The 18,531-nt window shown below is 41.2% G+C and overlaps 1 protein-coding gene across 3 annotated transcripts in view; it reads right to left on the reverse strand.

Moving 5' to 3' along the window:
• Positions 1-18,531, reverse strand: part of RBM33 (RNA binding motif protein 33) — a 136,692-nt gene that overhangs the window by 114,580 nt on the left and 3,581 nt on the right. For all 3 annotated transcript variants that reach the window (XM_074985080.1, XM_074985078.1, XM_074985081.1), the window contains exons 2-4: positions 11,120-11,198; positions 7,141-7,189; positions 2,753-2,829 (exon numbers count right to left, since the gene is read on the reverse strand). In XM_074985080.1, the coding sequence (XP_074841181.1) occupies positions 2,753-2,829; positions 7,141-7,189; positions 11,120-11,198 (205 nt within the window). The remainder of the gene's footprint in view (positions 1-2,752; positions 2,830-7,140; positions 7,190-11,119; positions 11,199-18,531) is intronic.

Raw genomic sequence — 18,531 nt, forward strand, 5'->3', positions numbered from 1 at the left:
TATGTCTGGACTAGAGGATTTGGTCGACAAAACCACCGCTTTGTCATCAAAACCCAGGGAGTGTCCAGATTCCCAAGGGCACTCTCTCAACAGTAAGTCAACATAATGCAGCACTTTTGTCAACAACTGTACCGCACTCGCCACAAGGAAGAATGCTTCTGTCAACAAAAAGCTGGTCTGGAAGTTCCAGGGACCTTTCTGTTGACAGAAAGTGTTTCTGGGACACTGGGCAACACTGTCTACTGTGGTTCTGAGTGGCCATTCTGCTGATAGAACGCTGGGCAGTCTGGCCACTCTCAGTCAACAGCACAGATTGCTCTTGTAATCCAATCTGGCGATCTGGCCATGATCTGTAGACAGAAGTTTTGTCAGAAGATATATTCTCTGACAAAAACTTCTGCCGACAAATCCCTCTAGTCTAGATGTAGGCAAAGGGTAGACCAGGCCTCAGTTTCCCTCCGCTTGGGAAGCACTACTGCCTTTTCTGCATTCTCTCCTCTTTCCTTTCCCCATTGTGCAGTCATATAGCTACACCCTGCTGCACAGCACAAAAAGGAAAGGTTGCAGGGGAGAAACACAGAATACACAATTTAGTTTCTCCTATTTAAAGGAAAATTCCGTTTCTGTTTTGATGGTTCTTTAACTCAGTTCTCATGAGAATCATTTGTCCACATTGCTAGTCTGAGGAGAGAGGGAGTTTGGCCCTACTTCTATAACTGCATTAAAGAAAGCTACCTCCTTTTCCTCCCTCCTGACTATAATAGACTACAGTCAGGAAGAAAATCTTAGGAGACACAACACTTGGTTGAGCTTCTTCCAAGATGTCAAATATATTTTATGGCATCACATGACCCCTTTAGCCTGTATCCTTAAAAAGCTTACAGTCAGTTAGGGTCACAAACCACTGCAGAACATTCATGTGTCAGAGAACGACTGTTCAGCTCTAAAGCCTTTGTACAAGTTTCAGTGCTGCATGGTGCTAAAAGGGATGCAACAATACAGCCCTCAATTCAAATTTCATGCAGTTGCAGCCACCCTGAACAGACTCAGATGTCAGATACCATCTTGAAATTAAGAGGGTATTCTGGGGCTCTGCAGGGGTCAAAGTTTACCATGGGGGATGGGGTAGAGAACATCAGGGCTTGGGTTGATGTCAATAATTTAAAAACAAAAACCTGTTAAATGAAAGTTAAGATTGCACAGCTGAAACGATGAGATTAAATGATGGGCTGAACATAAGGAATAAGTAATTTCAGGTCAAGCAGTAATTTTCGGGATATTTTTACAACCCACTAAAACTGTAAGGTTACAAGTGCTTTCTCAGCCATAAATACAGGAGAAACATGCTTGGTTTATACAACAGATGTTATAGGTATATCCAGGTACAAGGGAAAGCACTTCAAAGCACAAAGATACAAGCATATTTTGGAAATATTTCGATATGACTAATTTTGATGAACAGGGTTTACTACACAGCATTACTAGTGCTATAATTACCTGAATATCTTGCATTTCTGATGCCTAATGCTCCATTAAAAGATAAGAAGAATACCTATTGTTTGCAATGTAATTATAGGCAGGCTGCTACTGGGATATCAGGAAGATAAGATGGGTGATAAATTATTGGATCAACTTCTGTTGGTGAAAGACAAGCTTTTGAGTTGCAGGACTCTTCCAAGAAAGGTACTCAAGTGTCAAGAGCAAAAGACAAGGTTGATGAAATTGTTAAGCAGATTGAGTTTATGTACGTTGTAAGAGACCACTCAAGGAAAAGCCAACAGGTAACACCACTGCAATCAAGGAACAAAGGGAGGGTTAGTGGGTTACAGATCACCTTCAAAAGATGAGCTTGGGAGCTTACATACGTAACTTTTCTTGACATTAAAAATCATGGACTCTTACTGCAAAGTTGTTACCTGCCCACTTCACTCAAATTTGTCTCTTGCAGCACATGCTAACTGTTTATACTTAATATTTTCACCTTGTATTTAGCGGTGACGCTCTGGAGCCTGGGCCATGCTACATAAACTGACTCATGTCAACCAAGCTGTGGAAGTGTCTTCACTTAATCTGATGCCTGGCAACATTAAGTCTCTCTCCATGGTCATTTAGTAACATCAACTCCCTGAACAGCATACACTCACAGTCAATGTGGTTAAGTTGACAAAGTGGCAATGCAGACACTGTACTGCTTGCATTGAGAGTTACTAGCTTTCAGGAGCTGTCCCACAATGCTCCAGACTGACAATACAAATTTATGCAAGTGTTCCTAGTAAGGATACGCACCTCTGACATAAGGAGACAATAACTGTGGTGTCTGTTAAGTCAAGTCAACAAAATTTTGTAGTTTAGACGTGCCCTGAATAACTTCTCTGACCAGAATGAAAGTTCTGTGTAAGCCTGAAAGCTTGCCTTTTTCCATCAACAGAAGCTGGTCCAACAAAAGAGGTCTGTTACCTTGCTCCCTTGTCTCTTTAATAACTATGTCATTAAGCAGCAACTTAGTAACTTGTTAATTAATCCATAAAATTTAACAAGAAGTCCTGCAGCACTTTATAGACTAACATTTTTTGGAGCATACACTTTCGTGGGCACAGACCAACTTCATTGTCTTTACCCACGAAAGCTGACACTCCAAAAATTGCGTTAGTCCATAAGGTACCACAGGACTTCTTGTCGTTTTTGTGGATACAAACTAACACGGCTACCCCTCTGATACTGATCACCACAAAATTTAGGAAACACCACATACCTGAAATTTTGTTCATCTTCATTGTCACTCTGTAGAAGATCATCATTCAGTTCTTCATCTGACAAGTCTGACTGATTCTAGATTATAACAAAGTCACGAACATTTATTACTGTTTTAAAACATTCAAAATCTAAATAAAAGATTCTCTAAACACTACAATAGAAGAATATGGACCATCAGCGGCATGTCGATAATGAAAACATCTGGCCAAATGGAACTGATTTTTGAAAGAATTCTATAATCAGCCGATCAAAGGAATGACGTAGAAGACAACATATCTGAATTTCAGTGGAGCATTTAATATACTCATGAAAACTTGCAAGATTTATTCCAACTGGCTTAGATTTCAGTATTGCTACAGGGACTGAAAACTGGCTGAAGTACAAACTAAAGGGTAATGATCAACCAGCAATGTAATGAGCTGAGGGAAGTGTTTAGTAGAGTATCAGAAGGGTTGGTATTAAGTCCTTTATTATAAACAACTTAATTACCTAATCAAGTGGCATGACAGAGGGTGGGAGTGAACATCATTTTACTACAATTTCTTAGGGACACTAACTTGGTAGACACAAATAACTGGAAAAGATACGAAGAGGTTAAAAACATGGGCAAAACTGGAAGGAATTCAAAGAGGAGAAAAAATTATTCACAAGTATGTCATTTTTCCAGCTTGTCAACAGTGCTATCAATTGTTTTATTTGCCTTTCAATAAGTTATTAAAAGCTGACTACGCATAACTTAGCTAAGTGACTGTATATTCATGCCTCCAAGGTAGTAAAAGCATTAAAAGTTACAGGTAAACCCATCTGTGTATAAATACAATAAGATTTAGAAGAAACCATTCAAGCTTAGTATCTGTGAAATAACTCCCTAAATATTTCTTTCTAGGCGGTTGAACAGTATCCCACAGAAAGTGGTGAGAGTCCTACCCTCTTCAAATCTTTAAAATATAGACTGCACAAAGCACTACTGCTGGGGATATTCCAAGCTAAAATGTTTAAAATTCTGAGCACAATATTTTAAAATTCTTCAAATGTTACTGGTCAAAAATAACACTGCGTAATCATGGCGGTTTCAATTATTTTGAAAATTTATTTCAAAACACCAGTTAGCAAGTCTGTAACAATACAGACAAAAAAAATTCTCCTGGGTAGTACTGTAATCGCCAAGATACGTGCATTCGAAATGAACATATCTTGTGTTAATGCGGGGCGGGGGGGGAGGCAGCTGGAAGCTGGCTGGGCAGCGTCCGACTGGCAGAGCCAACCACAGGGCCTCCAGCCAGGGGGCAGAGGTCTGCCAGGGCCCTGCAACTGGGAAGTGGCTGGGCTCCCAGCCAGCCCCCAGCAGCAGTCCCAGATAAGGCTAATGCATGGTTCCCCTCTCCTCACTGCTTGCGGGACCCAGGAAGCTGACCAGCCAGGAGCTGGTCAGTTTCCCAGGTGCTGCAGGTGGTAGGGAGACAAGAACCAGGCTGCCCCTTGGTTTCCAGCTCCCTGCCACTGCAGGAGCCATGAAATGGACCAGCCCTCGTGGGCCAGGAAACTGATCAGCGCTAGTCAGTTTCCTGGCTCCTGAAAGATTTTCCCCTCACACCCAAATTGCACAAAAATTTGAGTTACATGGGGGTCGCAGGAACGCAACCCCAGTGTAACTCAGAGGTTTACTGTAGAGAGTTTAAAAAAAAAAAAAAGCCCAACCTATCGCATTCCAGATCCTGTTTTTCTGCCCCATTCCTCCAACCCCAGAGTCAAGCCACAGGGTCCTCCCTAGTCCAGCTATCTGCACCTCCTCGCCTCTGGAGTCTAGCCGTGGGGCCCCCTCCATGCCCAGATACCTGTACTCTTGGGACTAGACTAGACTCTTGGGAGTCTAGCCCCGCTCCAACCAAGTATCCACGCACAACCCAAGTCCAGCTGCTTCTCCTGGTCCAGATACTTGCAGCCCCTTCTCCCAGAGTCAAGCCACACACATCTGTGCCCCACCCAACAGAGACATACACACACCTCATACAGGGGGAAAAACAGCTGTATGCTCAGACCCAAGACTGCATGGGGTTTGCTATTTTATCCTTCCCTCAGGACATGCTGGGAGCTGCAGATGCCAGGAACCACCTCCCCACCTAGCAGGTCTCCTATATGGGAGCTGGGCTCCGCTGGTTCCAGAAGCCCCTAGTGGGGTTAACTGTACTGTAATCCATCTCGGGGGGGGGGGGCGGGGGCAAGAAATTTTGTGCCAGCAATGTTGATTTCTGCATTCCAAAGTCATGCTGAATTCCCCAGCAGTAAATGGATAGCCTTGAAAACAACTTCTGCATTGCTTGAGCGATGACTTCGAATTTATTCATATTTGGATTAACATTTGTTTAACTCACCATTCTGTGGGATGTTTTTTTCACCCATTTATTATAGCAAGGATTGCATATGTAGGTATTATTCCTACTCTTGTGGGGAAAAAAATGAAATGCTATCATGAAATAATTAAATTAAATATTTATGGTGATGCAGAAACAAGGACCGCTAGACAACCAGTAGGCTTTGCAGCATTACTTTAGAGGGATCAGACTTTTTAATCACCATCTGTGACCCAAGAACTGACATTAGGGGATCTTTCTACTGTGGGAATGACAGAACCTTTGTCTCATTCACAGAAAAGTGGAAATGACTATTGGCTTTGGCTGCCATCTGCCTTCCCCAGTATCCTGGATATGCCTGATAGAGCAGAGCTGCAGTTCACCGACTGTAGTACACCAGTATCTCACATAGGTGGGTGTCAAGATATTGGACTGTCTCAGGGCTTATTTATACTTACAGCTAAATCAGCACTATTGTGATGGCAGGCATCTTTCCCCATCTATGTTTATATTGCACCTTTCTAAGAGGCAGAAGGTAAGTCAGTGGGAGAGTGCCTCCCACCAGTACAGTGTGATGTAGGAGTTACATCTACTTCAGTTACATAACTGAGGTCAACATAACTTAAGGAGTTCTACTTACACCTTTGTATACTCTAGCCCTCAGGAAGGGAAAAGAAGAATGTTATGTATCACCTGGAAAGTTTATTTTTGCATGGCTTAAGTGACGGAATAAGCTAAGCAGAAACTGGTGTTGAAAACAACTCTATGTACTATTCTTATGCATGTATAAGAACAGAATAAGCCTTATGCAATGTAAAGTGATTGTGTGCACTGCCAGCCACACTTTCTAACCACCAGAAAGGAACAGATTAGTGCCCTTGGTAAACATGTCTCAGACAAGCTATTTACGTCTGTTACTGAAGTCAAGGTAGAACTGTTATCTTTACAAAAGAAACTATGTACTTCTTGTTTGTGAGAGTGAGGAATATGTGCATGAGAAAAGACAATCTTGAAGGGCATCAGTGCAGCCAGATGATCAAAAGGAGGGAACAGAGACTACCAAGTATGTGCTCTGTACCTGATGACAAACAAGGGGCAGATTGACAGCCCTGAAGCTAAAGCAAGCATCTCAAGAGGAAAGATAGCAAGATCCAACAAAAACTAGAAAAGCACTCAAATAATCAAGATGTTCATGCAAATGACTACAAAAGTAGTCATGAGATAACTATTTGTTGCAAAGTAACTGATTATAACATGATACAGCAAAACACAGACTTATATGAAAAGGAGCTCCTATGCAAGATGGGGTATCTTGCCATGACACTTTGGGTTCTGTCTTGCAAATCCTCGGAGTACTGCCAGTGATCAAAAGAAACCAGATCCTCTAGTTGGGCCCAACTGATGAGGCCATTAAATTGATCTGAGCCACAGACTTGTAACATAATCATCTGCAAGAATGTGGTGGGTGGAAGGACAGGCATGCCTTTTTCCCTGAAATAGATCCTACGTGCTTCTTATATACATATAGGCTGGTGAATAGAGCTGGGTGGGAGACTAGTAATTGCATTTCATAAAGTATTACTTCTGTTCTGATTTGGAGCAAAACCAAAGATTTAGAAATTATGTGCAAAAGTGAATGTAGTCTTGGGGCAAGTCACCACTGAAAGCCCTGTGGCACAAATTCAATCATCTCCGTGCAATGTTTCCATGTTGACAAATCAGGTTTTTTTCCCTCCACTGTCAGAATTTCTCCAACCACCTTTACTGTTTAGATGATCTATCTAATACTGAAATATGAATAATTTTAAAATAATTGCTATTGCTTGTGCAATCCTTCCTAATGGCCTGCAAGAACTGTTTTGGGGTTCTTTTAGTTTTCTGTATTTAAGTTCATTTAATCCAAATAAATAACAGATCTTTGATGATTTATAAATGATCATATAACATGACAACATAAATTGTGAATGAAATACAGGTTCACATTTAAAATAGTAATGAATTATTGGGCAGTCATGAAAACATGCATATTTCTTACCTTTTTACCCGTTAGCAAATCCTCTCCTAGCAAATCATCTTCAAGTTCGCTGGAAAACATAAGCGAATATTAAGCATACCCATTTTTCTTCTGGAATAATTATTCAATACAATAATTTCAATATCAGACAGAGAATTGTTCCTGAATCCAGCATGGTTTTTATTTGATAATATATAGCACATTAATGTGTCAACGTAAGAAAGAGGCTTACACCATGCAAGGGACAGGCACTGAATTTATATATTAAGGAAGGCTGAATGTTTTCAAGATGTTGGGACCCTTTTATAAGGAGACCCATCCATGACAACCAAATCACAGTATTCCTTCCAATCCCCTATACGTAGAAATCTTAGAGCATTTCATCTAATTCTACTTTATTAAGCCACAAATGAGGCACAAAGAACCTAGCATTCCTGGTAATCCATTAGGCCCAGTATGAATAGCTGAAGAGTAAGAGGAACTTGCATTTGGAGGCTAAAACAAATCCTTACTAAAAAAGAGTCTCTCCCTTTGAAAAGAACTGTTCAAAGCTGTGAGAGTGTTTAAATGCTTTTTTCATTCAATTTTTTATTCCACTGCCTTCCCATCATAAGCCTGCTCTGTACTACAGAATTAGGTCAACATGGATTGACATTGCTGTCTTATCACAAAGCATGTAAACTAAAATGCAATTGCTATTGATATAAGGTGCCCACTAAACCAACTTTACTCTACCTCTGTAAGAGAAGTTGTGCTTCACATCTGGGGCATGGGTTCAGCCAAGTAGTGACCAAAGAAATGGAAGCTACAGAGGTAAACCACTGAAGATGACAAACTACCATAGGTGAAATGTGGGGGAGGGGTTCACATGCTCCCTGAATGTGGTCATATGGTACAGCTGGGTACCCTCCCTGTGAGGCAGCTGAACCAGCAAATTCAGGGGCAGGGAAAAGCAGGAAGATGGAGGGTGGAGATTCTGCTTTCCAGAATGGGCATAACTGCAGTTGTTCCAAGGTTATGCATCCTCTTCCTACCCTGTCACCAGCAGACACAGGTCATCTGTGGAAATTACAACACTGTTTCTTGTGTTTAAGATGTTAGAATATTATCTAGGTCATAAACAATGTACAGATATTCACAGGAGCCCATGACCTGTCAGAAACTTTACTAAAACCAGCCAGGAGGCAGGTCAGGGGAAAAACAGGGCAATGGGTGGGGGAGCGAGAAAAGGAGAAGACGACAGAGAATCAGTTAGAACACAATAAGGGGCAGGGACTGACAGCAAGAGGCTTGGTTGTTGACCCTGGTACTCCACGCTATTGCATGGAGAAAGATGTCGGCATGAGCCTGAAGAGCCCCAGGCTACACCAGGAAACACTCAATCCTGATACATCAATTCTAGCTATGCTAATGGCATAGAAAGAATTATGTATCAGGGATCAACTTTGCTCCCTGGTGTAGACCAGGTCTAAGTGTGTGAGAAATTTACATCTTGGCAGCAAAGAGATGGAATATCCTTTCTCCACTGATTGGCTGTCTCCTCAACCTCAATTACAGATAATTTTCAAAGAAAGAGAGGTATAAGAAACTGAAGCAGAAGCCCCAGACTCACTCACTCTCCCTCCCCCTCCATTCCGCTCCATTCAGGAGATCAACATCCAAAGCACAAGTAAAATAACACTAAAATGAGGATCAGACGGCTAGCCGTGTTAGTCTGTAACTTCAAAAACAGCAAGAAGTCCTGTGGCATCCTACAGACTTAACAGGTATTTTGGAGCACTTGGTTGAATTTTACCTTTTACTTCATTATAACCAATTCTGACTTTGCTGGTGTTGTCTGAAGTATTATTTATGGGTGTCTGGATGTAACACTCATAGGTTATGTTTACCCTGCAATGCTGTGGCTTTTTGCAGCACCCAAAACAGAGCTGCTATTTCTGGCACTCTATGCCAATTCCAGTACCCCCTTGTTGTATGCTCGAAATAGCCTCTCATTCTGAACTTCAGAGCCATTTGGATGGCACCAAGTTCAGAATAAGACATTCTGAAATAATTTACTCAAATTGCATAAAGCATTTTGAAACAAATGCACAGTGTAAATGTAGCCACACAGAATAGCTCAGAAAAATTTACATGATGGATGCCGTGTGCGGTCAGATCACAAGTGTTGTCTCCCACAGCAAAACGCACCCCACACTGGAAAATCAGAAGGACATGGCTGTTCAACAGTCCAAACCATACCCTGGGAAATATCACAGGAGATTCATCGGATTTTCAAAACAGGCACAAAAATTATAAATTAGAGAAAGCTCTATGAGATGGAAAAGCTGCATGACAGAAACTTGACCCTGAACTCCCGGTTACCCCAAGCAACTTGTTTCTTCCCCACCATTCACTGCCAAAACTTCCCAAAAGACATCATGCTGGACAGCTGCAAGTTGTACAATACCCATGCTGAACCACACTATCAAAACAAGCAGTTCTAGTGATTTAAGCACAGCACGGATGCCAAGAATGTACACACACGAATATTTTACTAACTGTGGCAGCTTTTGTAGCCCAGACATGCCCACAGAGTGGATAAAAACAGTAAACAGACTCAAAGATCAGACAAAAGCATTAAATCAATTAGGGACTTTGATTAAACTCCACATAGCTTTCACTATACCAAATGTCTGAACAAATCACCATCCTACTACAGGTTGAAACACTCCAGTTCGGCGCACTCTCATCCTGCAACATCTGTAATCTGGCATGAGTTTAGTTAGCCATTCGACCACTTACCATGTTTGTGGCCAAGTTTCCTGGGGTCTCAAAGTTTGTTTACAGCTGTGGTATCCAATACATTCACCACTCGTCACATGGGGCGAACAGGACACCAGGGTGTGGCAATTCCTGTCTCTGAAGCAGCATGCAGCTATTGGAGCATTTAAATATGGCTCCTCTCAGAGCTGCATGCTGAGAGGGCCATCTGCCTGCTCTGTGTATGGGCCCTATCACTTGGTGGAAGAAGCGGGTGGCAGCGGTCCCAGCCGCTCCAACTCTAGCGAGTCACTGGCACTGATGTAGAATGGGGGCTAGAGGTGCCAGGCTCTGGGGGAGGGCATTTATTTAGAGTGGGGGTGGGGGCTTTGGTGAATATGGAAGGAGGACAAACGTGTGGCCATTTTTGAATTCCTATTGGACACTACTGGGTTCATAGTTTTTGGTCCTGGCTCTCAGTGTTCTGTGCTGTTATTTAGCTGTAATTTACCACATATGTCTTCCAAGAGCCCAGTAAGCAGTGGAAGAGTAATTAATGTACTAGACAATATTAACCTTCTGTGGTCCAGCAAATTCTCTCATTCGGCACCAGTCAGGTCCCGAGGGTGCCGGACTAGAATGGTTCAACCTGCATCATGGAAAATAAAAGGTAAACTTTTCTTGGAAAGTAGCTTGAACAAGTGTAGCAGGATTGTAGAATTCAATGCTAAAGAATACCTTTGCCTCCCAGCTGAAGTTTGGTTACATTTTCTAATCTTATCAATAGTTTTATATTTTTCAAACAGAAAAATATAAAAACTTCATCTCTTCTCCTCCCTGCACTCCTCCCAAAATGAATAAGGACTTTTATTTTTTTTAAAAAAAAAGGTGGCCAATGCTCGCAAGTTTTAACAGAAGTCATCAGCTGTTTAAGGCTTGTGCCTCAGACTGGTTAAAATTCCTAAGCAGCACTGAATATGTCAAGCTAAATGTAGTCAGAAAGCTGACTGAAAAAACAGTTACATACACCCAACATATAATTCTACTCAATGCTGTAATCTTTTCATGCCTTCAGACAATAAGCTTGTCAAAGCAGGTATATGTTTGGCAACATTTAGCATCCACTCACATGCACACAACATCCAACAGCTTCACTAGCACCTGAATTGCACTGTTTTAAGTATTAGAATATAAAATGCCACTCCAAAAAAACAAAGCAATGTAATTCAATGTCTGAACATGAAAAAGTGTTAACTACCTGTCCCAGTCGTCATCTCCAGTTCTTCTTCGCCAAGATCTTTCTGCACCAGGTTTATCAAACTGATCAAAGTCATCATCTGTAAAGCAGAAGACTATATTAGCTATTTCTTACCCTTACTGGAATATAAAGGACACACTAAAGATTTTCTAATCCTGAACCAGAAACTTGTTCTCTTTAGGAAGTAATGTATTACTGTTTTTGGTTTTACAATTTTTCTCTAGAATTTGTTTAATTCAAAAAGCTAAGATGGAGCTTGGGTCTTCAGAAAGCAGTAGCAACAGCAGCAAGATGTAGAGATCTTGTTGCTGATAGAAGTGAGACTGCAATGTAGGAAAGGATTTCAGAACATTGTTTGAAAAGTTAGTCAAAACAGTCAGGCCACAAGCAGAAAGTAAGCTATATCTGCTTTCAGATGGTTTAAAAATGTTTAATATCACCTAAAAAAGCCAGGCTGTGCAGACTGGTTATCAGGAAATGTTGTACTTCTTAAGTGAATTTGTAAGTGGTGACTACTTGGAATTCTCAAACTGAAATCTTAAATGTGTTCACAAAACACAGAGTATGCAGTGTTCAAATGATCTGCCCATATTGCCCAGCTAGCATGTCTGTCCTGTAACCCAGAAGAACCAGTATTCTTCTCTTGCAAGAAGAGAATATTCTACTCCCCACCTGCAACTGGAGTATTGTTATGAGAAAATAAAACAATCACTGGAATTTCAGATTAGCATGTTCACTGTTTTAATGGATTCTGTAAGAAGAGAGGTGCCATTTTTGTACCATCATTTTCCCAGTTAAAGTAAATGCTATTTGTCACTTAAGTCAAGGGGTACCAACCAAGGCCTCTCTCTGAATGATATTTTGAGGGTTTGTTTCGAAACAGGCTTTTTAAAAACCCATACCTTTTTAATTTCAGCCTAAGATTTGTTTGTTCAGTTTCTCTAGTTCCACTGGATATCCTCTTTGACAAATGCCAACCCTATTTATTTTCCTTTTGTCTAAATTAATGGCACTTAGGGAAAACCAAAGGTGAGCATAAAAAAATGAAAACTCAGCTAGGGTAGTCATCTCTAATGCAACAGTTTTCAAAATAAAAACCCATGCACACCCATACCATTAAAATTGTTTGCAACAGTTTGTGACCCAATGAAAGGCAAGCAATTCCAAACAGAAAGATGGTCATGAGGCATAAAAAAATTGTTTTTTCCCAGTTCTTAGAGCAAGAAACAATATTTTTCAGTCCTAAATACATTGCATAGCACCACAGGAATACAACATTAGCCTATGAGTTCAGCACTCCAGATCCCAAATTTTACATTTTAAATTTTAACAATTCTTCGTTGCACAACATTCAAGAGCCATCTTTTTTCCTACCCTCACAGCTAAAATGCTGACCCAGGATTTCACATTATCTTGCTTCCAGATGGCTTTCTTTCCAGTCTTACTAAATGACATCTTGCCCCCTTATAGTTAAACACTGCTCTATGGACCATATTCCAGAATTATCATGCCAATTACATCACCACTCTATTTTCCCCTGCTCCATCATATACACCCAGGTATGGTCTACTCTACAAAAAGTTTTTATACCAATATAACCATGACAGTTGGGGTGTGATTTTCTAACCAAACAGTTCTACCAGTACTGTCACTAGTTATCGTCATTAACCAAGGGTTCAGTGCCCGTTGGCGTATGCCGCCTCCCTCACTATTTCCTTCCATCTTTCCTTGCTGAGCGCGGAGTGGCTTAGCTTCTGTAGACTAACTCCGCACCAATCTACCCATTCTCTGTGGGTCTGCCTCTCCTATTTGAGCCACCCATCATACTGAACACCAGGGACCTGACTTTTTGCTTGCTGTTCATTCTGCAAGTATAACCCAAATAGCTGTATAGCTTCTGTTGTATAACTTTTTGCAATAAGTTCTCTTTCACTGGTGACCTTCTGCACCCATCCTATTCTCAGGATTCTTCTACAACAACTCCTCTCGAACACCAACATCCTTCTCATTGAATCTTTCATTATCACCCGTCTCACATCTGTACAACATGCCACTGATTACACATATTTTCAAGATGCTCAGCTTTGTTCCTAAGCTAATCGCTTTGCTTTTCCAGATCTTATCCATCACCCTCAAACTCACTCTTGCTTTCGCTATTCTAGTCGCTATTCCCATCCTACAGTCTAGATCATAGTTGTCCCAAACTGGGGGGCTCATGAAGAAATTCCAGGGGAGGTTCAAGGCAACCCAGCCCCTCACCTAAAGAATAAGCCGGCCCTTGCTTCCAGCAATCACCCCTGCCATTTCACGTGGGCAACCTGGCGCAGCCCTATAAAACGCAGAGAGATTGTGAAGGCCCACATGGAGCTAGCTGCCTCCTCCAAAAGTGAGTGAATGTAGGTTGTAGAGGAGGAGGAGGGTGGAGTTAGATGAGGGGCTGGCAGTGGCTGGCTTTGGGGGACGGGAGAGGCTCAGGCAGGCGGCTCAGGCATGGCAAAAAAAGAGTTGGGGGGCTGAGGGTTTCTCAAAAATCAAAACGGGAGTATGATGCCAAAAAGTTTGGGAACCACTGGTCTAGATCATACGTCATGGTACTCCCCAGGTATGTGACCTTTTCTACATTCTCTAGTTCCATCCTAATACCATTGTCTTCATTTTATCGATGTTCATAATCAACCCATACTGCTTCCCTTCCTCATTAAGCACCTCCACCTTTCTCTCTAGCTTCTCTTCATCTTCCCAGATAACTATATCATCTGCAAACCTCAAGTTATTTCTCATCCCCTGCACTGATACCCCTCTACCTTTTCCTTGATTTTGTTCATCAGTCTCTCTAGGTGTGTGATGAAGATACTCGGCAATATCAAATCTCCTTGTCTTGTACCTCTACTTGTTTTAAACCAACTTCCCAACTCTGAACATTCTCACCGCTGCCTCTGCATTACTGTTGATACCCTTCAACAACCGTATCAGTCTTCTATCCACTCCATATGATGCCCAAGTCACTTTCTGACCTATACTGTCAAATGCCTTCTGAAAAAATGTTTTTTTCGATTAAGCAATTATAGATATTCTTGTTCTACCATCAAGCTCTCTCTGCTATCAATCTTAGTGCCAACATCTACTGTATGGTGCTTCTATCTTTCCTGAATCTCGCTTGTTCATTGGCCAGATGTTCTTCTATGTGCGATCTCAGTCTCTCCATCAGTATCATCTTCAGCAACTTGCCTAGATGACTTGCTAGGGCAATCATTCTGTAGTTCTTGCATTCCAACGTGCTTCCTTTCTTCTGCACTGTCACTAGCACAGATCTTGTCCATTCCTTAGGTGAAAAAACAAGCAGTCCCCGTCACCTTAGAGACTAACATATTTTGGAGCATAAGCGTCGGTGGGCAAAGACCCACTTCATCCGATGCATTACTTAGGTGCCTTCCCTTCTTCCACACTATAGTGCACAGCCAGCATACTCCCTGAATCACACTTTCTTCATTGTATTTGATCATCTCTCCCATGATCTTTTTTCCAGAGCTCTTGTCATTCTTTAGCCATTTCACTGATCCTTCAACTTCCTCTTTCAAAATATCAGTCTCGCTCTCAATGCTCAGTGGTGATCTCTTTCAGTGTTTCGACCAGCCTCTCAGAGGCACTCGGTTCCAACTGTGCTTTGTACAGATCGGTGCAATATCTTGTCCATACCTGCACAACCTTCTCCTTGTTCAAAGACGAGAATGATGAGGTGCTCATGATCGCCATCTGCTTTGGCTTGCCACTTCCTGTTAGTATTCCTGATGATCTTACATGCCTCCCTGGGTCTTACATTTGCCACAATACCTCTGTATGGCTGCTGCTACACTACCATGGTCTCATCAGAGGGGCCATGGTAATGAGGCAATTCGAAGCAGGCTAATGAGGCGCTGACATGCATATTCAGCGCTCCAGGAGCATAATGGGGGCCATGAGAACAAACTTTTATTTTCATATTGACAGTGAAGATGGGGGCAGCTTCGAAATAAGCGCCCCGCTTCAACATTCCCTTACTCCGTTCTAGTTCTGTGGGAGCAAGGGAATGTCGAAGTGAGGTAATTATTTCAAAGCCGCCCCATCTTCACTGTCAATATGAAAACTGAAGTTTGTTTGCATTGCCACCATTATGCTAATGACGTACTGAATATGCATGTCAGCACCTCATTAGCTTGCTTCGAATTGCCTCATTACCATTGCCCCTCTGACAGGACCAAGGTAGTGTAGCAGCAGCATAAAACTTCACACTGTCCCTGCTCCTCTAACCATTTTGCATTATCCATTCTGGCCACTTTCCTTACCTCATTGCACTTCACTCTGTATTGCTGTTCCACCCTCTTGGAAACATCCCTTCCAATTGTCAATGCTCTCTTCTCTTGGAAGAACTGCAGTCTCTTCTGTGTAACCCACTTCTTATTGATCTTGTCTCCTCCCAAAACTGTCTGCTCAATTGCCTCTTCTATTGCTGTGGCTATCCAGTCAACTTTCTTATCTAGGGGTGTCTCTGCCTCCACATTCCTGATCTTCTCTTTGAGCTCTACTTTGTACACATTCCCTATTTCTTCCTCACCTAACCTTGCCACATCTCTTCATTTTTTGAACTGTGTTTCTTATACTTTCTCTTGAGTTTCACCTTGATGTCTGCTCCTCAGAAAGTTCAGCCACCTCCTTTTGAAGTAGCTGTAACTTCCCAGGCACCCACAGCATTCAGACGTTCCACATTCCAACTGATTATATATATGAGTTAGTTTTAATTTTCTTTTGGTAGGTAGTCAACTTATCAATTCAACCCCAATCACTCAACTGAGAGCGGAGACCTTGTTTATCCGGGCAACATCTAAACTTGCATCTTTTATCAGTTAGTTATACTGGCATCAGATTTCAGTCGTATTGTTGGTTTACAATCAGCACATCGACACATCTGACCAATCCTCTTCCCTTATTCAAGCTTGGGACTCGCATGGAACCCCTAGAGGCTTCATGGCAGAGTTTGTCACTAGTAGGGGCACGTTATACAAGTACTTTGGTGTCAAACCAGTTCTGAGGCAGTAGCCACTATAGCCATTTTGCTGCTATAGCAAACTAGACACATTATTCTGAAAAGACATTTATTGTTCAAGCCAACCAGCCACACTCAGCCAGCCAACTAGCTATATGTGGCTTATGGCTAGCATGTTGGACACCACAGTACTAGTAAAAAGGTGCCTTATATAGGTACAGCTTAGTTTGTACAAAAAGGGGAATAGGATACACTGATGTAACTATGCCCATGTAGAGGAAGATACACCACACTTAAAGCAATACAACCGACTTCTATCTGTAGATAAACACTAACTCTTCAGAGCTTAACCTCATTTTGTTTATTTATTACTAGCAAAATTAACCGGCATTGCTTGGGTCCTTAACTAATTTAAGGTTTGGGGGTGCGCTGGAAAAATCAAAGAAAAATGTAAATACTTTATTTAAATGATATCTTTTTAAAACAGTGGGGGGGTTTTTTTGACGTCTTAGAGGGGATTGTTAAAGGTGTGCATTTAACATCTTTAGTAAAAATTTCTAAATGGGAATTCCATCCAAGTGCATTTTTTCTTCATCCCCATTAACTTTACAAAAAGGCTATAGTCAATTTGGTTTCCGTTTATAGTTTCTTCTAGTTTGCAAACCTTAAGCACTGATATAGCTGTGCCAAAACAGAACACTGCTCCAAATTTCTGTTTTATCTCTCTTCTAATATAGAAGCTTTCCTTGTCCAGGTTCACCCTATTTTTCTGACTCAACATGGTGCAGTCTCTTTCAACAGTCACTCTTATGCCAGTTTGGAGGACCGTACTTGACTCGGTCATTTTGTCTCTTTTCTGTTTAGTTTTAGGACAAACAATCCCATACCAGGAACATCCCATTCTCTTGGCATAAACAACCCCTTACGCTGGTTTGAATTATGTGTTTTACTTTACCTGATAATGCAACACTTGAAAGTGAAAATGTGGGGAAAATTTAATAAAAAACTGGAATTCCTAAAATCCAGTCTGGATTTAGACCTGTTAACATACTGCAAAGCATCAAAACTTCACATATATGAACTCAACATACTTTCATATTTCATAACAAGACAATCATGCAGTCAGTTTGCATGACAGAAAAGCCACTTGTCCCCTAATTACCTCGAGCAGGTAACAGCACACAAGTGTACATACACTGTATTAGTTCAGGGCTAGACTGCACCACTCATGTAAGCAAGCATTTATTAATAAAATGCCAATTACTTCCACAGGAGTATCTCAGTGAGTAAGTGCTCACAGAAGGATAAAGACTGCACAATTTGGCTCTCAATTAGCGTACTTCAGACTGCTTTGCTTCTTCAAAACATGCAGAACAGTTGTGGTTTGTCAAATTACAATTACATAAAATTACACAAAATTTTGGGCAGTTCTACTTATATTTATTGAATATCTTTCTATTTTTGTTTTGTTTATTAAAGACTCAGCTATCTGTTATAAAGAGAGAATGATTTGCTACAGGTGATAATAGAAAACAATAAGCAAAAGTGAACAATGAATAATGGTAATTGTCAGAGATTATATACTGCTCTCCCGCTGATCATTGATCTAGGACCAGTGTTTGGAAAAGAAATTATTCATATAAAAAGTTTCAGGCCCTGTCAGGTAGAAGATGATAGAGTTTAAAGAAAATACATTCATATCATTATGATGAGATCTCACTTCTCTCATCTCAACTTCAGTTTTAACTGCCTTTTTGTTACAAAAACACAATAAAGTTCTACACCACCATTAGATTTTGAAAAAAGTGGAAGCACTTGGTAAGCTCTAGCACTTGTCATAATAGCAAATGCAAGGTAACGCTGAATCAGCCTGGAAAGATGGCTACCAGAACAGTACAACTTTTAAGGACAGCTTACCAAAGGTTTGAAAAAAATCTAGTTTTAACCTTCAAAAGTATTTGACAGTAGGTATTTAAAGTAGAAATGCCTTACTGGCATGGTTCCTTGACTGGATACTAGTCCTGGCCTCAGATCAGTGTAATTTTCAAATGCCTGTCTTCTGTCCGTCCCTTCTCACAAGTTTCAGTAACAACAAAACAAAACAGTAGTACTATGTGTCAAACACCATGACAAAATAGCATGCATCTTAGGTATACAAAAATATCCTGGACTTTGCCCATTTGCACAAAAATGGAATCTTTCTCTAGGTTCTATCTTCTATTGTCAAGAGAAATTAAGTGACAGTGAAATGAGAAAATTTCAACTGGACCTGGGCAAGGTTCAGAAAAACACATACTACAACTCTAATTCTGCAATGGCCAACACCAAAGATGAAGGGAAGGAAGCTAGAGCACTGGTGGCAGAAATTCTGTTCTCTCTTGGGTCCAAACCT

Source organism: Carettochelys insculpta, chromosome 2, assembly GCF_033958435.1.
Source record: "Carettochelys insculpta isolate YL-2023 chromosome 2, ASM3395843v1, whole genome shotgun sequence".
Taxonomy (NCBI): domain Eukaryota; kingdom Metazoa; phylum Chordata; order Testudines; family Carettochelyidae; genus Carettochelys; species Carettochelys insculpta.